At 52.2% G+C, this 23,270-nt stretch overlaps 1 protein-coding gene across 2 annotated transcripts; it reads left to right on the forward strand.

The window, feature by feature from the left end:
- Positions 1-13: 13 nt before the first annotated feature.
- SCLY (selenocysteine lyase) lies at positions 14-22,931 on the forward strand. 2 transcript variants are annotated; one of them, XM_079782425.1, is made up of 12 exons: positions 14-160; positions 4,470-4,582; positions 7,589-7,689; positions 8,852-9,032; positions 13,194-13,321; positions 13,987-14,151; positions 15,048-15,154; positions 17,471-17,507; positions 19,028-19,111; positions 19,524-19,626; positions 20,686-20,761; positions 22,028-22,931. In XM_079782425.1, the coding sequence occupies exons 1-12, from the start codon at positions 72-74 to the stop codon at positions 22,179-22,181; spliced, it is 1,338 nt and encodes a 445-aa protein (XP_079638551.1). In that variant the 5' UTR covers positions 14-71; the 3' UTR covers positions 22,182-22,931. The 2 variants fall into 2 exon arrangements, with proteins under 2 accessions (XP_079638551.1, XP_079638552.1); XM_079782426.1 differs by lacking the exon at positions 14-160 and adding an exon at positions 317-631.
- Positions 22,932-23,270: the final 339 nt, after the last annotated feature.

The following is a 23,270-nucleotide window of genomic DNA, read 5'->3' on the forward strand; positions in this document are numbered from 1 at the left end:
CTTAAGTGGCGGGGCGGGTGTGGACTGCACCGGGGCCCGGTGAGCGGGAGCGGGGTCGCGGCGGGGTCGGGATGGAGGCGACCGCGGCACCGAGCAGGCATGCAGGGGGGCGTGTGGCGAGTCGGCCCGGCGGCAGCGAAGAGAAGAGCCCGCCGGAGAGGTGCGCGCTGAGAGGGGAAGGCGAGGGAGATCGCCGGCCCCCTCCACCGGGAAGCTCTCCTGGCGCCGCGGTGCTAGGGGTTGGCGTGTCCCGCCCGGGGAGGTCAAAAGGGGGAGGGGGGCGCTGGTCACTCGCGGGGAGGAGCCCCACGCGGGGTTGCAGCGCTGGCCGGCTGGCCACGGGGGAGGCCTAGATTAGGGATGAGAGCTGGAGGACGAGCTGATGCGAGGCGTGGTCTGGGGCGGGCTCCGGAGGGAGACAGTGCGCTGAAACCGGAGTGACGCCCTGGAGTCAGCCGCACCGTCTGGGCCCGCTCTGCACGCGGGAGGAGGGAACGGCAGTTCCAAAGGCCCCGAGCGCACAAACGAGCCTGGTCCAGGGCCGGCGGGAGCGCGTCGGAGCAGTCGGCGGCGCGTGGCCCGGCGGCGCCTCAGAGCCCAGGAAGCACTTTGGGGTGTATTTATTCTAAAGGTGTGGCGGATCTTGGAGGTTTGAGCCCGGGAGTGATGCAATTTAATTTTATTGTATCCTGGCTGCTTTGTGGAGAGTAGGAATGGGGGTGGGGCAGGGGAGGAAGCAAGGAAAGCGATTGGGTCTCTTAATAATCTAGGAGGGAAGAAGTGGTGGCAGAAGTGAATGAACTGAGGCAAAACCCGCTAGACCCGCTGATGCATTGGTGTTGGAAAGGAGGGATTAAGTATGCCTCCCACGCCACTGGCCTGAGCACCTGGGAAAGTAGGGATGAACTCAGGGAGTCGGTCCGTGGGGGTAGAGGGGGTGGTGGTGAAAGTGGCATTCTAGTTTGTGAATATTTGCCCTCCGATTCAGTAATGTGTTAAATACTTTTTGTTTGGGTAATCCTCTTTACCTGAATATGAAGAATAAATCAGACCAGCTCTTTCATTAGTCATTCTACTCTGGTTGGGACAGAACAAATGGGAGCTGGGAAGATGTCCCCTAGGGCAGCGGTGGCCAGCCTTTCGGACCTCACGGACCACCAGTGGTTGGCGACTGCTGCCCTAAGGAGACCGAGTGGAGGGGAGATTCAGGGTGCCTTTTTGCCTTTTTAAATGGAGTTTAGCTTGTCCATACTATTGATAGCACTTTAAGGAAGTAGATGGTAATGGAGCAGAGTAACCTACAAAGTGTCCCTCTGAAATTCAAGCCATAAATGAGCCAAGCAGTAGGTTGAAAAGCCCGTCACTCAGCTGACTCTAGTAGCTTGAGGGGCTCTGGGACACTTACTTACAGGAAGTGAGAGCCAAGTTGGGGCGCCTGCAGCTTTACGTTGCAGCAGGACTGGGAGTGTCCTAATACTGGAACATCCAAGGATGGCTGGTCAAACTGCCCAAAGCCCTGTACCTATCAGGTAACTTTGAACAATTTATAGACAAGATGCTGCATTAGCACATTCATGGTTCAAAAAAAACACAGGCTGTCAGACCAGCGGTTACTAGGAGTTGTAAACTCTCCGTCTTGCCGTCTCTGGGTTTGGGCCTGACTTGTGTTGGTGGGAAAAGAAACAGCCTGGTTGTGCTACAGCCGGGGCTGCAACGTCGAGACCAGTTCTGACCATGCTCCCACACACCACCCAGGTGTTCCAGTCTCTCATGATGCATTAAGGACTTGGTCTTGCTGTAAGAGAACAACTGATTTTTTTCTGATTTTTTTTTAAGCATTGTAGGCTTTCCAAAAAGTAGACGTAATTATGAAAAGCCACCTGAGCCAGTCAAACCTTAAATCAAGACTACTGAGAAGAAAGAACTGTCTGAATTGATACTCAAATTTCAGGAGCACATCATTCAAGCCCCTAAACCAGCAGAATCAATAAAGAGGCCACCCCCCAACAAATCTATGACAAATTTGGAATTAAAAGTCTCTGCCTCCTGCCGGGCCAAGGTAGCTCAGTGATTGAGTGCTGACCAATGAACCAGGAGGTTGGCTTCGATTCCCAATCAGGGCAAATGCCCAGGTTTTGGGCTTGATCCCCAGTGAGGGGCATGCAGGAGGCAGCTGATCAGTGATTCTTTCTCATCATTGATGTTTTTTTCTCTCTCTCCCTTCCTCTCTGAAATCAATATTATATATATAAAGCCAAAGTCTCTTTATCTTTTTGTGCCACCTATTTTTCTTTTGAGTTACCTAAAATTGATTATTCGTTTCTCCTCACTAATAGAACTGTAGTGTGTCCCATACTTGAAGAAGCTGGAAACTAGCTCATACATAGTTATAGTAGTTCTTAGTATAATATTGTGACAAGCAGAGAAATATAAAGTAACATTTGTTCACATCTCTTTCTGTTGTTTCACAGTTAGTAAGGCAAGATGGAATATCAAATTTTTAATTAGTTTTTTCATGAGTCTGTGTTCCTATAGATTTTCCTTGAAAATCTTTAAGGAAAAAATGCTTTGCAATGTTTTTGCATTTGGGGCAGTTATTTTCTGTAGGATTAATTCTGAGATGTAGTAAGTAGTTAAAAAGGAATATATGCATTGATTAACAAATTGGAATTCGTTTGCAACTAATTGAAATAAAAAATTATATCAGTACCTATGTTACTTGCCAAGCAGTATTATTTAAGAGTATAGGGAAAATTATAAATAAGGGTTTAGATGTACGAATTAGGTTAAAAATCACTATAAGACTAAGCAATAATGTTAAATATCTCTTTCCTGATTATAAAGTCTTGGTATGGTGTTATGACTAAATTTTATCTGAATTATAGCTTACACCCTCTTAAAATTTTGAATTATGGATGAAGACAACTAAGTATATATCTGGCTTCCATGATGGTCAAGCATATTTATAAAATTATATATTAAAAGGCTTATGGAAATACATTAGAGTTTCAGAAGACTAAATATTTAAGCTTTGCTTCATGACAACTACCTATTACATGTTACATAAAATAGCTTCATTGTTTTATAGGGTGTTTTTAGTTTTCATGAACAGTTTGACAATTCTAGATGATACAACATTGATTATATATTGTACTTTATTAAGGAGGGATTACAGAGTTAGATTGTTTATGCTAACTGAGCCCATAAAGGATAGGTTACTTTTTTTCACATAGTGCAGAGCTCATGAAGAAAATGACAAATGTCATGAAGGACCAAACCTCTGACAGAATTGAATAAGTTTGGGCATGAATTATGCTTACATAGATTAAAATTATTTCCTAAAAACAAAACAAAGTAACTGTTTAATAGCCATGGTTAGTAACTGTGTTTGAATCTTCGTGTGGATTGGTTTAAACACTGTTGTTGATTTAAAAATCAGGTAAAATCATTTCTAGAATCAGGCCGATTACCTAATCATTATAGTTAGGTAATACATTAGGTCCTAATGTATATAGTTATGAAAATTTCTGAAGGTTTTTGATATTAGTAAGAAGATACACAGCCGAAACCGGTTTGGCTCAGTGGATAGAGCGTCAGTCTGCCGACTGAAAGGTCCCAGGTTCGATTCCGGTCAAGGGCATGTACATTGGTTGCGGGCACATCCCCGGTAGGGGGTGTGCAGGAGGCAGCTGGTCGATGTCTCTCTCATCGATGTTTCTGGCTGTCTGTCCCTCTCCCTTCCTCTCTGTAAAAAATCAATAAAATATATTTTAAAAAAAAGAAGATACACAGATACATTTTACTGATGAGGATCTTTCTGAGAATGTGCCCTTTCTGTGACATTTACTTTGTCGTCTTATAAACGGAGCCCCTGCTGTGTTCCGGCCGTTGTTCTCAGTGCTGGCCTCCAAGCGGTGAGGAGAATGGCAGAGCCCTTGCAGCTGACATCCTATTACTCTCCATTGATGCAGACAGGAAACAAGGGACAGGTCTAGGGAGAAACTGCTGGGAAGGAGGGGGTGGGAGGCTGCCGAGAGCCTCACCAGAAGGTCAAGTTAGAGCAAAGATCAAAAAGAGTAAGGCGGGGGCAATGGTCATCCTAGTAGGCAAAGAAACCCAAAAGTTCAAGGGGGAGAGCAGCAGGCCTGCCCCCTGAGGGAGACGAAGAGGGAGATAGAGTGGGAAGAATGGGTGCGGGGCTCACCCCGGCCGCAGCCTTCACAGAAAACTGGTGAAATTATAAAAGCAAGCGGGGAAGAAGGGACTTTGGGACATGCCGCTCCCCAGGCCGGCATGGGCCTGACCCTACAGAGGCTGGTGGGCAGTCCAGGCCCCTGCGGGCCACCAGTCCTTCTCAGATGGGACAAGTGTAGGCTGAGGGCTCCCTGCCCTTGCTTTACTTGCTCCTGTTGATGTGATAGACCTGGTGCACCTGTAATCCCACTCCCATCTCCTTTTCTCTCCTCCAGGAGGGTTTACATGGACTATAACGCAACCACCCCCCTGGAGCCAGAGGTTGTCCAGGCCGTGACCGAGGCCATGCGGGAAGCCTGGGGAAATCCCAGCAGCCCTTACCCGGCAGGTAATTCTAGGAGATGCAGCAGATGGCAGATATGCGGCAGAGGCATCAGGGAAATGACACCACACGGGAGCGCTTGGTTTTGAATAGATTTTCTGTGAACTGCAAGTCTAGCTATAATTCTTGGCAAGTTTTTTTTTCCGAGAAGTCCAACTTGGTACGTTGACCCTTGTTGCTACCACAGTCTTTAATCTTTAACATACATTCCTGTCTCCCTTTCTCAGATGAACAGGATGTCTTATTAAGAGTTATATCGCCGAAACCGGTTTGGCTCAGTGGGTAGAGCCTCGGTCTGCAGACTGAAGGGTCCCAGGTTCGATCCCAGTCAAGGGCATGTACATTGGTTGTGGGCACATCCCCGGTAGGGGGTGCGCAGGAGGCAGCTGGTCGATGTTCCTCTCTCATCGATGTTTCTAGCTCTCTATCCCTCTCCCTTCCTCTCTGTAAAAAATCAATAAAATATATTTTTTTTAAAAAGAGTTATAACTGTACCTAAAGCCCTTTAACGTATCTGTCTCAGTTGATCCTTATAAAGTTTGCAAAATAGATCTTTTAAATCATCAGGATCGAATATAATCCTGGCCTTTTAAAAAGAGAAAAGAAAATTACTTTTAAATTTCTTTAATTATAAATATTCTTATTTCTCATTTAGTCTCATTTTAATGTAGAGTAGTGATTTTCAACCCTTTTCATCTAATGGCACATATAAACTAATTATTAAAATTCTGCGGCACACCAAAAAATGCATTTTTTGCCCATCTGACAAAAAATGGGTATAATTTTGATTGATTTACAATAATAATAATAATAGTAATTACCTACCCTTTTTACTCCAAAATGACTTGTTAAAAAATCAGGTGCCTATACTTGTATATAAGGATTTCTGGTACCGAGAATTAACCAATCAGCTGAAACCTTAATATGTGTTGTGACCAATAAGATGCATCTCTGTTATATGACCTATATATTTATGGTTCAAGACAGGGCATTCACACCGGATGGCTACTGTGTGTTGGCTGTTGTCATTTGTTTATTTGACAATCTAAGGGAAAGAGGTCAATGCCCCTGGTTAAATAGTCATGTATTGCACATTTCAAAAATTCTTGCAGCACACTGGTTGAAAATCACTGATGTAGAGCATTAAATTGGAGGTTTTGGAAAACAATTTAAAATCACTAGTTCTACAGCAGAGTTACATGATGTTTTTCAGCTGGCGAGCAAAATCATACACTTCTGATCTAATGTTTATTGGGGATAATAAAGATAAACTATCTTAACTGGATTACAGTGACGGAAGATAACATTCAAACAGACTACTGCCCTGGGATTTTGTAATACCTGGGTACAATTTCACCAGCTGTAGTGGACTTTCTTATCCATTTGCTTTTGTAATTCCATAGCAACTTGATAACGGGAAGCATTTTCAAAAGCCGGTACTAGTCATTCATTAGCATATTTGTTGGTTTATTTGGTACATGTGTCTGGCTAAACTGGACATTGCCTTGTCCCTAATATTTCCTCTAGTAAAATTGAGCTTTATGGTACATTGAACGTGAGAATATGGAGAACAGTTAAACGCCAATGAAAAGCAGTTGATATGAAGAAGTTTGGGAACAGCCTCCAGGAGAAATAATGCTCTTGGCCCCAGGAAGGCCGTCAGTGGATTCTCGGTTACCTTGACCGCCCTTGTTTCCACAAATTACGAGCCATAACTAAAAAATGCATCGCAGTTCACTTTCTGTTGATACTCAGTAGAAATTCAAACATATCCAGGAAAACCACCTTTGTGATAGAATGAGTTCATTACGGGGCTGGCAGTCCCCAGGCCTGTCCAGTGGCGTCTCTGACACTCTCGAGGCCAGCCTGGCCTCGCGTTAGAGACTTGGACTCACCTCCAAGGACCCAAGTCCTGCTCCACGACACACAAAGTCAGACTTCGGTGAGCATTTTAACGTAGTCGTTCGTCCAGCATGCTTCACCTGCGCTTGCTCTGTGCCCGGTGGGTACAGCAGCAAACAACACAAAGTCCCTGCCCTCATGAGGCTTCCGTTCTAGTGAGGGGGCAGACCGTGAGCAGACAAATGTAAGTGTGTTAGGTGAACAGGCTGTGGGGCCTGTGAGACGGGATGGGCCGGGCCCTGCTGGGTGGGGAGGAGGGTGCTGCCTTTGTGTAGGATGGCCGGACCCCTGACGGTAAGGCATTCGCACAGAGACCAACAGGATGCACTGCAGTTACAGGGAGTAACAGGTGACAGGCAGGGTGTGGGTGGGTGGGCATGGGGGTCCCAGAGACAGTGCCACGTAGGGCTATGGACGCCACTGTGTGGGCCTGGCTCCCGCCTGATGGAGATGGCAAGTGCCTGTTGGGTTCTGAGCAGAGAAGTGACAGCGTTAACCCAGATTTCCCGTCCTGGAGCCTTCCTTTCTGTGCCTCCTGACGTTTGGTCCTGGTTTCCTGGGAGCCAGTGAGCCTGGGAGGCAGCTGGGCTGCATGCCCCTGTTTGAAAGTAGGTGCTGCCCTGAGGCAGGGACCTCCTCGCTACCTGGGGGCCTGCACTGTGAGGTTAGGGCATTGGACTTGGTGCTGAGGGGTCATGAGTTCCAGTTCTGCTTATTTTTGTTGTTTTGCAGCGTGACCTTAGGCCTTCCCATCCTTTCATTCTCCTGCCGGGATGAGCGGGAGGCAAAGCGATGGCCACAGCCTCCCTGTCCTCCAGCACCTGTGAGACGAAAAGCATGAGCAGGGACCTTCCGTTCCCAGGCTTCCCCCCCAGATCACTAGCTTCCGGGGATCTCAGCTGTGGTCCCCGATTCACTGATACCTCACTGCTGCCCTTGCACCGGGTTATTTCTAGGTGTTACACGTTACTGTGATTTCGCCGGCGGGACATGTTTTGTTTTAGAATTACCCACTCAGACCTCTCGCGCCTTCATGGCTAGTCATTCTTTAAACATGTCAATTGCACCTGATGAAGTGACGTTAATGAATGTCCATTTTGGTCCCTCAAGGTAGGAAGGCCAAGGATATTATCGATGCAGCTCGGGAGAACCTTGCGAAAATGATAGGCGGGAAGGCTCAAGACATCATCTTCACGTCCGGGGGCACTGAGGTAAGGTTTCTAAAGTCTCATCCTTTCAGCTGTCGTTTTTTGTTTTTTAAAAAAATATGTTTTTATTGATTTCAGAGAGAGGAAGAGACAGGGAGAGATAGAAACATCTCTCTAAGTGATGAGAGAGAATCATCCATCGGCTGCCTCCTACACGCCCCCGTACTGGGAATCAAGCCCGAATCCTGGGCATGTGCCCCAACCAGGAATCCAGGTATTTCAGCTGTAGTTTTAACAAGAAACAGAAGGGTGCCCGGCTGGTGTTGCTCAGTGGTTGAACATCAGCCTGTGAACCAGGAGGTTACCGGTTCGATTCCCGGTCAGGGCACAAGCCCACCCCCACTCGCCTGCTGTCCACTTCTTTCTCCAGGACACCAACACTGTTAGCTTTGTGTCCTCCAGAGGTGATCTGTGGGTAACATGCAAATAGACATGTGGATTTACATAGTCTTTTCTCCTTCCCTTTGTACCTGTTCAGGGATCTTTGTGCGCATACAAGCAAATGTGTATGTATTTCGCCTTTCTGTATGGTTTGTGGGACACTATGTACAACGTCAGCTACCTCTTTACATTTAGCAAGTGTGTTGCTCTTTTGGTATCAGCCACAGAGCGTTCCCTTGGTGTTTTTACATCTGCTCGTGTTCCGCCGAATAATGTTGCATAATTTATTTAACAAGTCCCGTTATTGATACACATGGAAGGGCTCTCCAAGCTTTCCCCGTTACAGCGCTATAGTCAATAGTCTTCTACGTCCATCATCTTGCTTCTGTGCAGCTGTCGGGCCAAGTCCATGATAGACTCTCTGAGTCAAAGACTTTACTGATGGAGATGCCGAAGGGTCCTGAGCAGAGGTGATCCACCAGCCACAGGCCTGGGAAAGATAGTCTTTTTTGACGGATTTTTAAGTTTTAAAAGTGCATAAGTTGCTCATGCAGACATAATCATGCAAAGCAGGTATAACTGACCAGAAATGAGTTCTGAGGTTTTTGAAAGTTTGAAACCCTCAAGTCTTTGCAGTTGGGCCTTTCAAAGGGCGCAGCTCAGGAACTGACTTTTTCTTTCTGTCTTAAATGTTAGCCACGAGGAAATCCCAACAGGAGAGGTTGCTGTTCCCACTCTCCCCTCCGGGCAGTTTCTGTCAATGGTTGTTTGCATGTCTCTGCAGTCCAATAATTTGGTGATCCACTCCGTGGTGAGGCATTTCCAAACCACCCACACCTCCAGGGGGGACACAGCCAAGCGGCACAGCCCAGCGGAGGGGGCCACGCCCCATATCATCACCTGCACTGTGGAGCACGACTCCATCCGCCTGCCTCTGGAGCACCTGGTGGAGGAGCGAGTGGCCGGTGAGTGCCCGCCCAGACTGCCGCAGGGACGGCTCTGCCGACCCGCCTGGCTGACCCAGTGGGGAGGGGCCCCGGGGACAGGGTGAGCCAGCGCCCTCCTGCGCTCCGGCTTCCTGGCTGTCCTCATGGAGGGGACACAGCCTGTCCCTCCAGGCTGCCACCTGGGTGTCAGTAGATGCCATGAGGTTTTCCCTTAAAGTGACCACCGGGTGTATGCAGATGATGTTTCAGACTCTTGTATACAATAAGTATTTAAATGACATGTCTATAAAATGCTAAATGGTGCTTTTCATTGTTTGATTTTAAGAATTAAATTTTGGCTTCTACTCCTCTGATATGAAGAAGGATCAAATAGGCACCCCCTTCAGGGGGTCAGAATCAGGGGCTCTCAGTGAGGCTGGGCAGGGTGGCCCGGCCTCCCCCAGAGCAGTGCCAGGCGGCTGGCAGTGGCGATGGCCCTGTCATCGTCACACAGAAGGAACCGGTCCTTCTCTCACTTTTCCTGTGATTCCAGGTGAAGACCACTGACTTGAAAACATAAGAGCCTCCCCCCAACCCCCGCCCCCCGCCCAAGACAGCCATGGTTAAGTCTCCTTTACATAAGAAATTATTTCTTCTCGTTGTCCGCTTTCCTGTTGAATCTGCCTGGAAACCTGAAGGCGGATCTGGGAAAGCAGTTTTATCCCAGAGATGAAGGGCTGTAACAGAACTGCTGGGGTAGACCAGGACCTTGGTGTTGGTTTTGCTGTGTGAAGACTGGAAAGGTTTTCCTCCTTCTGGTCTTACCTGAATGCACCAGTCTAATTAAGGGGGGGGAGGAAGGAAGGTCAGGTCTAACCTTCTTATTAGGTTGCAGTTCCTCATATCCCTGCTGCCTTTTTTCTGTCTTACACAGGGAAGGCAACTTAGTATATATTGTTATCAGTTACTGTTGCCTTTACCCTCTTATTTAAAGTTACACAAATGTTTACAAAGTATAAACATGCTCATGATAGAAACAATTGAAACGTTATAGAAAGGTATAAAGTACAAAGTAAAGTGGCCCCCAGTCCTGTCCTGCTCAAGCCCACCTGGAGTTTCTCTTATGGTTCACATTTCATTTTAATTACTTCCAACTTAATACTTAATCACTTACAAACATAATCTCCATTTCTTTTTTTTTAATATATTTTATTGATTTTTTACAGAGAGGAAGGGAGAGGGACAGAGAGTTAGAAACATCGATGAGAGAGAAACTTCGACCAGCTGCCTCCTGCACACTCCCTACTGGGTATGTGCCCGCAACCAAGGTACATGCCCTTGACCAGAATCGAACCTGGGACCTTTCAGTCCACAGGCCGACGCTCTATCCACTGAGCCAAACTGGTCAGGGCCATAATCTCCATTTCAGCTCAAGCATCTGTTTGCTGATACTCCCACCCCCATATAAAATGATGACTTTGACCGTTTCACACCTCCTCCACCTCTCCCAATTGCTTTCTTTATATAAATATATATTGGTTGGTTTCAGAGAGGAAGGGAGAGAGAGAGAGATAGAAACACCAATGATGAGAGAAATTCATTGATCGGCTGCCTCCTGCACGCCCGACACTGGGATCGAGCCCGCAACCCAGTCATGTGCCCTGACAGGGGAATTGAACTATGACCTCCTGGTTCATAGGTCAATGCTCAACCACTGCACCACGACAGCCAGGCCAATTGCTTTCTTTATAAATCAGCTTTATGGAGAGGTCATTCACATGCTACAGAGGCCCTCAGCCCAAGCACCCACTAACCTGCATTCTGTCTCTAGAGGCTCCCTGATCTGGACTTTCATAGAAATGGAGTCATGTAATAATACGTGGTCTTTTGTGCCTAGCTTCTCTCAGCATAATGTTTTCAGGTTCATCCATACTGTAGCATGTGCCAGCACTTAATTCCTTTATGTGGATGAGTAAACCTCATTTTATGTGAATAATATTCTCATTTTATTCATCCATTCATCAGTTAAAGAGCATTTGTCATTATGATAATGCCAGTGTGAGCATTTGTCTGTAAGTGTGTTTGTGGGCACCTTTTCATTCTCTTGGGTTTATACCTAGGAGTGGGACAGCTGGGTCTCTGCTAACGGTGTTTAGCCTTAACCTTTGTTTCCAAAGTAGCTGCACCATTTTGCATTCCCACCAGTAGTCACAAGGTTCCAATTTCTCTATATCCTCACCAACATTTGTTAATGTCTGTATTATTTTTTTAATATTTATTTTTTAGGGAGAGGAAGGGAGAGGGAGAGACAGAGAGAAACATAGATGTGAGAGCAAAATATCAATTGGCTGCTTCCCACACACCCCCTACTGGGGATCGAGCCCACAACCCAGGCATGTGCCCTGACCAGGAATCGAACTGGCAACCTTTCAGTGTACGGGACCATGCCCAACCAACTAAGCCACACCAGCAAGGGCTTTATTGTTTACTAGAGGCCCGGTGCACGGAATTTGTGCAAGAGTAGGCCTTCCTTTCCCCGGCTGCCGGCACCGGCTTCCCTCCAGCACCTGGGACCTGGGCTTCCCTCCAGCACCCGGGACCCAGGCTTCCCTTTGGCCGCCGGCAGACATCCAGGACCCTGGCTTCTCTCGCAGCCCCAGCTTCATCCGGAAGGAAGGAAGGACGTCTGGAAGGACGTCTGGTCTAATTAGCATATTATGCTTTTATCATTATAGATTATAGCCATCTTAGTGGGTGTGAAGTGGAATCTCATGGTGGTTCTGACTTGCCTTTCCCTGTGGCTATTGATATTGAGTATCTTCTTCATGAAAAGACAGTTCTGGCCAGGCTGCCCTCCCTTTGCCTCCTGTCCGTGTCCTGCAGCGGATGTGTGAGTTCTTCCCCTTCTCTCGGGCCCTCCCTGTCCTGGAGCCCCTGGGCCTGCCTCTCCTGTCTTGGGCATGTGATGCCGCCCACTTGCTGGGTGCAAGGCAGGGTGCTCAGACACCAGAACCAGTCCTCTGCCTGCCTTAGTCATCAGCCCCGCCCTGCTCTCCACACTGTGCACCCTGAACTTGGATGGTCACCGGATCCATTCAGACATTAATGTTCTGAGTTTGCTTATCCTATTCCTACTAATCAAATGCCACGGTCTTTCTGGGGATTCCTCAGCTTCCCTTATCTATAGGTGACACCTCTTACTTAGAAATAGATCTGTTCTCTAGTTTCTGAGGGACCTTGAGGGGCATAAGGGTGTGTTTGTCTTTTGTTTGGTTTTGTTTTTAATCAGTATTATGTTCTCAATGTCCGGATGGCCCAGGTTCCTTCGAGCTACATTATGAGAGAGAACAGATGAGTTACCATAGCCCGGGGCAGTACTGTAAATGCCTCCTGTCCCCTCAGTGAATGCCAGTGGTTTCTGACGCTCTTTTCTGACATGGGTGGGGAAACCACTTCCCAGATTCCCAGATCAGTGGCTGCCTCTACCTGAGGCCAGGTCAGTCTGCTTTAGCAAAGACACCACGTCTGGAAGAGCAGCCTTAAGTAAGAGCTTATAACTGATTGAATGTGTGGGGTCTACTGTCCTCTTCCGCGATCATGGCTTTTGTAAGGGTCAGACTGGTGAATTAAATATGGACAGAACAGGGGCCACCATCCTTGCCCGTGTCAGGCCCTAACAGGCGGCAGCGCTCGCCCTCGCTCCCCTGTGACGCAGCCTTGATGGGATTTACTGTCTTGGCTGCAGGGGGCGGGCGGTGTCGGAGGCTTCCACGCGCTTTTCTCCGCTACCCGAGCTCTCACCCCGGAAGCCGAGGCACCAGCTCCTAAGTGTTCCCAGGTGTGTTCATGTGTGTGTTTGCTTTTGAACCCGGACCCTCTATTTAGTCACCCCACTGTTTTCCCTGTGCAGTGAGTGCCGGGAATGAGCACTGGCTCAGCGCCGAGTGCCTGGAGGTCAAGTTCGTGGGCCCCTGAGATGCAGAAAGGAGAGCGTTCCACAAAGTGAACCCACCAACTGAGGCTTCATTAAGGAAGCGTTCAAGTCGATCATTTCTGGTGGGATGACAATTCCTTCTTTATAGTTTTCAGAATGTTTACAATAAATTACGTTTGTAATCGTGGAAAATGCATTTGTGGAGCTGTATCTAAGTGAACTGTCAAGGAGGGTTCTTCACCTCAGTACTTGTGTTTTATGCTCAGCGGTCACCTTCGTCCCCGTGTCCACGGTGAACGGGCAGGCAGAGGCTGACGACATCCTGGCGGCCGTCCGCCCGGCCACATGCCTCGTGACCATCATGCTGGCGAATAACGAGACCGGCGTCGTCATGGTGAGTCGCTCTTTCCTTTTTCGCAGACCCGGTGGGAAGGGGGCGGTCAGCCCCGCCAGTCCGTCCATCCTCTCGGCTGGGCCTCTTCCTCTGCTTTTATTTTTATTTTATTTTTTAAATATATTTTTTACAGAGAGGAAGAAAGAGGGATAGAGAGCTAGAAACATCGATGAGAGAGAAACATCGATCAGCTGCCTCCTGCCCATCCCCTGCTGGGGATGTGCCCGCAACCAAGGTACATGCCCTTGACCGGAATCGAACCTGGGACCCTTAGTCCGCAGGCCGACGCTCTATCCACTGAGCCAAACCGGTTTCAGCTGCTTTTATTTTTTAAAAATATATATTTTATTGATTTTTACAGAAAGGAAGGGAGAGGGATAAGAGTTAGAAACATCAATGAGAGAGAATCATTGATCAGCTGCCTCTTGCACACCCCCTACTGGGGATGTGCCCGCAACCAAGGTACATGCCCTTGACCGGAATCGAACCTGGGACCCTTCAGTTCGCAGGCCAATGCTCTATCCACTGAGCCAAACCGGTTGGGGCTCTTCCTCTGCTTTTAATTCTGTAGTGTTTTGGGTCTGTCCCAGTTAGTGTCTCCTTCTTTCATTCAGTTTTCATCAAATCCAAGCAACATACCCAGCTCTTGGTTTTTCCCTCTTCAGCCCATCCCTGAGATCAGCCGGCGAGTTAAAGCCCTGAACCAGGAGCGGGCGGCTTCCGGGCTGCCTGCCGTTCTCCTGCACACGGATGCCGCGCAGGCCCTGGGGAAGAGGCGCGTGGATGTGGAGGACCTGGGCGTGGACTTCCTGACGATCGTGGGGCACAAGGTGCGCATGCAGAGGCCTGCTTCCCTCCTGGGGGAACATGGCTCCATGACCTGGAGGCTCACCGCTTACCATCACCTGTCACCCCGGGCACCTGAGGGCCACTGAGAGCTGGGCCCTGGGATGCAGTGACAGCAGCTCCCCGCTCGGAGGAGCTTACAGAAGGGGACCCGCGACAGCTAGCGTGTCATGTGACGAGTGCCATGGCTGGGATAATGGGGCACCCAACCCATAGGGGCGGGAGGGGGCAGCCAGGAAAGGCTGTGGGAGGGCACTGAGGGCGCAGGGGAGGTAGACGAGGTGGGTTAGCCCGGTGGTGTGTGTTCTCTGCCGCAGGGAGTGTCAGCCCACTCAGCCCTCCCGCGAGGACGGAGATGTGGGCTTCAAGAAAGTGCTGCTGTCTCTCACGTGGTTTAAAGTGAGGCTCCTGAATGTAAAGGTTTGGTTCTGTGATGCAGCTTTAAGGTGGAGAGAGGGCCTGGCTCACCGTGAAGACCTTGGCAGTGCAGGGGGCCTGGCCCTGGTGCTTGGTTCTGCAGCTCAGGGCCTGCTGGGCTCCAGAGGCCGAGCGGCTGGCCTGGCACCGCGGCACCTACAGCTCTTGTGTGATTTCTGTGTGAAAATGTGGACTCACACCCAGAAATAGCCCTCGGTGATCTCTAGTTCCAACCCTGTCCTTTCACAAATGCTATCACATGGCGGGGGGCACGGGACCCATCACCACGCAGCTGGGACTGAGTCCAGCCTGCCCGCTTCCCGAAGGCCTCCGTGACTCCAGCGGGTGCGGAGCGGTGACGGGCACAGCTGTGGGCCCGCACGGTGCAGTGTCTCTGTGCCTCTCAGCGATCAGTTTCCTCCTGGGAAGCTCCTTGCTCATAACGACTGCCTTCTCCTTTCAGTTCTATGGCCCCAGGATCGGAGCCCTTTACGTCCGAGGGCTCGGGGAACTGACCCCTCTGCACCCCATGCTGTTCGGAGGCGGACAGGAACGGAATTTCAGGCCGGGGTAAGGTGGAGGTCAGCGAGGCTCTGGCTGCTGGCTGGGGTGTGCCCCCAGGGCCGGCTCTCTCTGTCTCCGGCCGCACGGGGGCCGCACAGCCCCTCACTGCTGAGCCAGCCCTGCTCTCCCTCCGAGCCCCCACTCAGCACTCACAGACCCACAGGCTTTTGGAGATGAAGGACATCTCTGTTTCTTTAAATGCTTCAAAGTGTTGGTCCGTGCCCTGGCAAGCATTGCTCAGTGGTTGGAGCGTCAGCCCACACCCCGAAGGGTTGTGGGTTCGATTCCCAGTCAAGGGCATGTATTTGGCTTTCAGGTTTGACCCCTGGCCCCAATCGATGTGTCTCTCTCACATCGATGTCTCTCTCTCCTGCCCCCTTCCACTCTCTCTAAAAAAATCAGTGGATAAAAATGTCCTCAGGTGAGGATTGACAGCAAAAAAAGCACAGTTCCCCTGGGCACTCTGGCTCGGCCACTGCACAGGTGCCGCGAAGCCCCCTGGCCGGACGGCTGCTGTTTGGCCTGCAGGTGAGCGGGGCGCGCAAACACCTGGCTCCTCCTGACTGCTCCTGTGGCCCCAAGACACACAGGGCCATTGCAACCAGGGAACAAGGTGGGACCTTGAGAAGAGTTTTCAATAGCTGCCAACAGGGAGATGACAAAGGCGTTAGAATGATGTGGCGAAGACTTTAAATCAGACACGGTAAAAACACGTCAAGGAAAAATGTGAACAAAGGACATAGAAAGTGTCAGCAAAGAAAAAGATGTAAAGAAGTGGAAACTGTAGACCAAAACTACAATAATGAAAATAAAAATTCGGCTGATGGGCTCAACAGCAGAATGGAGGCACAGAGGAAGGAATCAGTGGACCTTGAAAGATAGAAGAATAACTAGAATTATCCAATCTGAACAACAGAAAAGAAACAGAGTGGGAAAAATTGGACAGAGTCTCGGACCCATGTGACTATAGCAAAGGATCCAGTGCGTTTCTGTAACGTCCCAGGAGAGTAGCAAGAGGGGGGCTGACAGCACTTGAAACAATGGCTGAAAAATTCCCAAGTTTGGCAAGAGACATAAGCTTGCAGATTTAAGAAACTGAACAAATCCCAAACGGCATACCGAAGGAAATCCATGTCACAATATGCGGTTAAGCTTCTGAAAATGAAAGACAAAGAAACATCTTGAAATTGGCCAGGGCAAAACTGACACCTTACCTAGAGGGGAAAATTCATTTCAGAGACAATGGATTTCTCACCAGAAACCACGAGGCCAGAAGGAAATGGCAGGGCATTTGGCAGGTGCTCAGAACTGTTGCCGGAATCATGCACAGCACACCTGTCCCCCAGGGTCAGGGGAAAGTCAAGACGTTGTCAGATGAAGGAAAACTGGGGAGTGAACATATGGACAACCAAATTAAACTACAGTACCACTTGCAATCACTCAAAAACACCCAGATACAAATGTAACACAACCTGTACTGGGCATGCATGCTGAACAGCATGGTGCCAGCGAAAGAAATCAAAATCTAAATAAATGCAGCGACGCACCACGTCATGGGTCAAAAGACTCAATACAGTAAAGATGTCAGTTCTCCCCAAATTCATGTACAATTTCTGCCTATCAAATCCCAGCGAGGAGACCATGGGAACAAAAGAGAACAACCAGACATATGCCCCGTGACTTTTGGCAGAGATGGGGAAGCCGTTCTGTGGAGGACGGACAGCCCGCCCGCGCCTGGGGCTGCAGTGATGGCCGTCTGAGGCCTGCGGCGCGCCTCCACCCGTCCCACGCCCTCCCCAGCATGACCTCAGAATAGATCCTGAACTTCTGTAAAACACAAAGCTGACACTTTGCGGGGAAACAAAAACGGAAAAAATTGCCTGGGCCTAGGACTTGGCAGCGCCTTCTCTGCCCCAAACCTCCAGTGACGGTTCATCCATCCACGGCGGGGAGGCGCTGCTGAGCCTCGGCCGAGGGAACAGGGAGGAAGAGCTCTCAGACCCCCCCCCCCCCCCGCCCCCGCCATTGCAGTGGCGACCAAAGAGGCGGCTGTGGGTCTGCGGGGGGGCGGGGGGGGGGCGTTCCCTGGTCCGGGCAGAACTGTTACCGAGGACCGGGACCGGGAGGGGGAGGGGTGGCCTGCCGGCCGCCGCTGGGCAGGCAGTAGACGGCAGGAGGGCTGGGGGCCTGTGTGGCATGTGTGTAGAAAGGGTGTTGGTGTGATTTTGTCTTTGAACACACAACTCGCACATAAACGGGATCCCTTCCTGGGACATTTGTCAGTGGTTTGCATAACAATGGGATTGACTCCCTGTCTTCCAGGACGGAGAACACCCCGATGATCGCCGGCCTCGGGAAGGTGAGCCTGTGGGCCGGGGCAGGTGGCGGGAAACAGCCTTCCTCCCGTGTCTCCTCTCTCGGGCTGCCACACTCACGGCACTCGGAGCCCCGCGGTTCTCTGTGACCCCGCTGGCGGTCCTGAGTGTGGCTCAGTTCTGACACCGCCTGGAGGCAGCTGTCCCAGGAGATCCTACACTCAGACTCTAGTCCCAAGTCCAGGTTGTCACCCGGGCTTCTGACCGACGGGCTATAAATTGGAGGTTCCCCTAGCCCCCCCCCCACCCCCCACCATTCAATTAATTTGCTGAGGGGCTCACAGAACTCAGATCCCGGTTTCATAAAAGGGTGTGGTGAAGGGTGCGGGGGAAACGCCCAGGGGAAGAGAGGCAGAGGAAGGCCGGGGCTTCCATGCTCTGGGTGCCTCCCCCAGCGCCACGTGTCTGCCCACCCTGAGTCCTCCCCACCCCGTACTCGGGGTTTTATGGGCTTCAGTGGGTCTTAACTCCATTTCCAGCCGGTCCTCTCTGGAGAATGGGGGGTGGGGCTGAAAATCCCAGGCTCCTGAGATGGCCTGGCCTTTTGGTGACCAGTCCCCCACTCAGCAGCCACCAGTGAGGCCTCATTAGAACAGAGGTACTCCTGTCACCAGGGAAATTCCAAGGGTCCGCGATGTATCCCACACTCCCCTCCATCATCCCCCTCTCCCCATGGAGCCTCCTGCCATCCACGCCCTCACTTCTGGAATCTAGGAGGTGCCCTTGACCTTGCTCTTATTCCCATGCTTGAGGCAGCAGCCAGGCCTGTCTGTCTGTCTCCACAATAATAGTGAGGATCTGCCTCTTGTCGGTTTCCATGGCCACCGCCACGTGACCAGGTCATCCCCATCCTTTGCTGACCCCTGCCAGCCTCTTCCCTTCTCCACACACCGAGTGGTGGGTGACCATACAGGTCGGTCCCCTTCCCAGAATCCTTTGCCCTGTGACTTAGGCTCAGGTCATGCCTGTCACGGAGCCTCGGTCCCTGACACCGCTCGCTTTGCTCCGGGAGCACTCACCCCCCCCCTGGCCTTGGACCTTGGCGGCTGCCCCTGCCCGACTCTGCGTGCCATCGCCACACCCCTGCCCCCACGTGCCCGTGTCCCCGAAGATCACCCACCCAGGCAGTGTGATGCGCCCACCTGTCCGTGTGTGTGTGTGTGTGTGTGTGTGTGTGTGTGTGTGTGTGTGCCCGTCCGTCCCTCCGTCTCTGGAACAGTAGGACGTGCTTTGAGGGCTGACATTCTTCCTGCCCTTATGGGCTGCGGCAGCTCTGGTGCGTGGCAGTTTCGGGAGGTGCCTGGTCAAGTACATTCCTGTGGATCAAGGGCGGTGACACTCCAGGCACTTAGCTCAACCGCCAGCCAGCCCCCAGTACTGTCTGCTGTTCCAGAAGCGAGCAGTCTGAGGAAATGGCCCGTCAGTCCCAGGAATCGCCGCCCCTGCTCCGTAAAGCTTTGTGGTCCTTGGCTTTACAATAAGTGGGCGCCCTCCGTGTCCCTAGGCTGCTGAGCTGGTGGCAGAGAACTGCGAGGCTTACGAGGCCCACATGCGGGACGTGCGCGACTACCTGGAGGAGAGGCTGGCGGTGAGCGCCCCGTCGGCCCCAGGGGAGCGGGTGTCTTTGGGGCCTCATCTCCTTCTGCCAGTGGGCACTGAGGACAGGGACTGAGCCCAGCTGGTCATGAGACAGGAGCCAGAGTCAGAACCCCAGAGAGGGACCCCGGAAGTGGATTGTTTTCCAGACAGACACGCACCAGAATTGGTGCCTTTAGTGATCAGTGTGGACTCGAGTGCCAGGATCTCATCTCCTTGTTGGCTCTGCTTCCATAGCCAGTCTAGGTAGGTGCTTCCCAGTGAGAATGAGTTTACGTGTTGAGGTTGAGGTTTTGTTTCCCAGGAAAGTCTAAAGGTCAAGAAGGTGGTTGGGGGGTGGGGGTGGGGGCGGGGCGGGACTTTGGAGCCATCACTGAACAACTGAACATTTCATCGATCTTCAGGCTGAATTCGGTAAGAAGAAAATCCATCTGAACAGCCAGTTTCCGGGGACTGAGCGGCTCCCCAACACGTGTAACTTCTCCTTCCGGGGACCCCAGCTCCAAGGTGATGACAGTCTCCTGGTCTCCCGGGCGTGGGGGCGGGCTGGGCTGTGCTGTGGGTCACTTGCTGAGGCGCAGTGGCCGCCCTGTCCCAGGTGGCCTGGGCTGTCGCAGGCCTGCCTCTCGGACTGTTCGGCGCTCCCAGCCCAGGAGGAGGGCGTGCGCAGTGCTCAGCAGGCCTCACGCCCGCTGAAAGCGGTTCGGGAAGGAGATGAAATGAACTACGTTTTAGGGTCGTTGATCCCTTTTTGCCAGCAAATTTGACAAGATATTTTATGAAGGTTAGGGAAAGTAGATCAACTCTAAAAACTGGCTGTGAGGAGGGAAGAGTGCAAAGCCAGGGGTTTCCCTGGCTGCTGAGACACTGCTCCCCATCAGGGAAAAGAGCTGTCCTGCGTCCCTGAGCCAGTCCAGGGGTGCCCTGCTGTGTTTCACTGGGAGGTGGAGTGAGCCACAGCTCAGAGCACATTCACTGCTTAGGAGAAGAGGTCCTTGCTGCTTTGTCCTGGGTTGCAGAGGACGGGGCAGCATCGTGGCTGCGTTAATGAGACCCTGGGCTGCGCTGCGTTCTCAGTGGGACGGGGCAGAGGGGCGTGTGGCTGCGTCTCCAGGCGTGGTCACTGTGGGAAGCTAAGTTCCTCCTTTCCCGCTTCTCCCGGGGCAGACTCTATCACTGGCAACCCGTGTTAATGTGAACGGGACCGAGATGCTCGTTACTGTTGTCGCCTCCGCCTGGAAGAAGAGGGAGGCCTCTGGCTTCATGAAGGCAGCTGCCTCGTGTCCTACCTTTAGGAAACGCGGGTTAAGGCTAACTTACTGCCAGGACAACTTACTAAGTGCGGCCGCTAATCAGAATTCCGCTGTCTCACTAGGCGGTGGTGGGAAACGACATTTCTGAGGACAGTTTTATGAGCAGAACCATGCCTGCTTCTCCACAGCCAGGGAGAGGATGCCTGGTCCCGGGCCCCCTGCGGTTTCTCTCACCTCTGCTGGGGGGGGGGGGGGGCACGGGGAGGGGCCCCGCCTGGACTCTCGGCCTCAGGGGACTGTGCTCTCTCCTCAGGCTGCTCGGTGCTGGCACAGTGCAGGACGCTGCTGGCCAGCGTGGGGGCCGCGTGCCACTCGGACCACGGGGACCGGTAAGAGCTCTCCAGGACGCAGCACAGAGCTGTGCAGCCTGGTGGGGACATAGAAGGGGACCCTGTGCAGGCCTCTGGGGGCAGGGCAGGAGCTGCAGCCTGAAGCAGGGCCCAGGCTGGACCAGCAGCTCTCACGGGGTGGGGAGGGGCGGGCAGTGGGGCCAGGAGCCCGATGTGGCAACCAGACTCCAGGTCAGGAGCAGCGAGGCCAGGCCAGCCTGGACCCAGAAAAGGGCTCATGGGCGTGTCCCTCACCGAGCTTTCAGGGGGCATCTCTCAGGGAATGCTCACCATGACGCTCTGGGATGATCTGAGTAGCCCATTTCTAAGATGAGGAAACTGAGGCAGAGAGGTCAAGGTGGCAGCTGCAGTCTGCACTCTTAACAGCCACAGAGGTGGGGTGGAGGGGACGAGGAGGGGTGACAGCACCGCTCAGGGGGCACAGGTGTCCCGTGTGGCCCCTGGGTGGGTGGGAGGGGGAGAGGGTGGAGGCAGGTGCCCACTGCCCTGTAGGTGGGGGTGGGGCCCTGTGGTGGTGCCTCCTGGAACAGAAGTGAGGTCACCCAGCCAGGAAGAGCTGTGTTGTCACTGCCCAGCATGGTCCTCCTCTCAGCTGTGACAGGGTCAGCTGCAGATCAGCTCTAAGCTGGGTGACCGGAGGTGATGAAATCACCTGCTGCCTGGCCCGTACCCGATGGCCTGGATCTGGGGGTTTCAGGCGCTGAAGTCCAGCAGCCCATGCTGCCTTGCTGTTGGGCCCCTGGCCTGTAGGTGGCCTATGAAGGCAGCGCCTGCTTGGGGATTTGAGGACCCCCACGAGCTGCACACACCCAGCTTCAGAACTGCCTCCATTCATAAATATAGGCTGGACCCATGTGCAGAAAGCCTTGTGCTGTGTGCTGTGAAAACCCAAAACACTTGGTACGCCACAGCCTCAAACAATGTGGAGGCAAGACGCTCCACCGTGTGTGTGTGTGTGTGTGTGTCTGTGTGTGTCTGCCTATCTCGGAGCCCTGGAAACCCCTGCGTGTCAGGACTGGGAGCTGTCCGTGCTCCGGGGCTGAGGTTCTGTGCTGACAGTGTGGGACCTTCTGGCATGAGAGGCCCCGGGTCTGGAGAACCAGGGAGGCTTTGGAGCTGGACCTGGAAGACGGGTGGCCGGGGGATGCCTGCAGAGGGGGTGGGGAGCTGGCCAAGAGCAGAGGGGGCCGGGCCCTTCCCTGTCTTTTCTCTGTGACAGCTAATGCTGGTCTCTTGCCCCTACAGGCCATCCCCGGTGCTGCTGAGCTGTGGCATCCCCTTTGACGTGGCCAGGAACGCGCTTCGGCTGAGCGTGGGCCGCGGCACCACCCGGGCCGAGGTGGACCTCGTGGTGCAGGACCTGAAGCAGGCCGTGGCCCGGCTGGAGGGCCAGGCCTAGTGTCGAGGCCACCTCACAGGAAGCCTCCGAGGCCAGGGTGACCTACCCTACAGAGTCAGAGTGGGCGGCAGCTCCCTCTCTGTACGTGGGTCAGTGTGGAGCGGGTCCCCCGAGCACAAAGGCCCGGACACACCACCTGCGTGGGCCTATCGCTGTCACTGCTGCCCAGTGGCACGGGTTGAAGTGGAGACACTTTGGCTGTGCCCACACTCCCCCTAGGAAGCGAGCGCCCCCTTCGTGGAAGGTGGCATTTTTATCAGGAAGATGAAGTCCTAGTATTTATAATTGACTAGAGGCCCGGTGCACGAAATTTCGTACACTGTGGGGGAGTCCCTCAGCCTGGCCTGTGCCTTCTCGCAGTCTGGGACCCCTCTGTCCTACCACCCGTCTGCAGTGGAGGCGGGAGAGGCTCCTGCCACCGCCGCTGCACTCACCAGCTGTGAGCCCAGCTTCTGGCTGAGCGGTGCTCCCCCTGTGGAGCGCACTGACCACCAGGGGGCAGCTCCTGCATTGACCGTCTGCCCGCTGGGGGTCAGTGCACATCATAGTGACCTGTCCTTCTGCCATTCAGTCCATTTGCATATTAGGGTTTTATTATATAGGATTGTTGCTATCATGAAAATAGGAAAGGAAACCTGGTCTTTGCTGCGATCACAGCCACTCTGTACGTGTTTGCAGAGCGGTCAATCTGCCTGTGCACCCACCCCTTGGGTCCTTGTCAAGCCCTTTCCAGATGGCCAGGCCCAGGTCCCCCCATTCCCAGCCCTGCCCGTCACTCAGGACTCCGGCCTCCCCACTAGGGCCCTCCTGTCTTTCCCCTCAGATCGCTTACTCAGGGTCTCAGCTCACAGGGCACTGAGTTGGGGGCGGCCAGGCCCATGTGACTGGGTTGTTCCCAAGGTGGAAACCAGTTCCTCCCTCGCTCAGCTTTCACCTGATTTTACCTGCAGAAGGATTCTTCTATCCTCCCAAATGCTTTGTGGGATTCTGGTACACTTCAAATGCCATGTCCACACAGACTTTACATAGGAACGACTTTTTAATTCACACTTTTAATGTGCAGTTTTAAGGCGCAAAGAACTACACGAT

Source organism: Cnephaeus nilssonii, assembly GCF_951640355.1.
Source record: "Cnephaeus nilssonii genome assembly, chromosome: 10".
Taxonomy (NCBI): Eukaryota; Metazoa; Chordata; class Mammalia; order Chiroptera; family Vespertilionidae; genus Cnephaeus; species Cnephaeus nilssonii.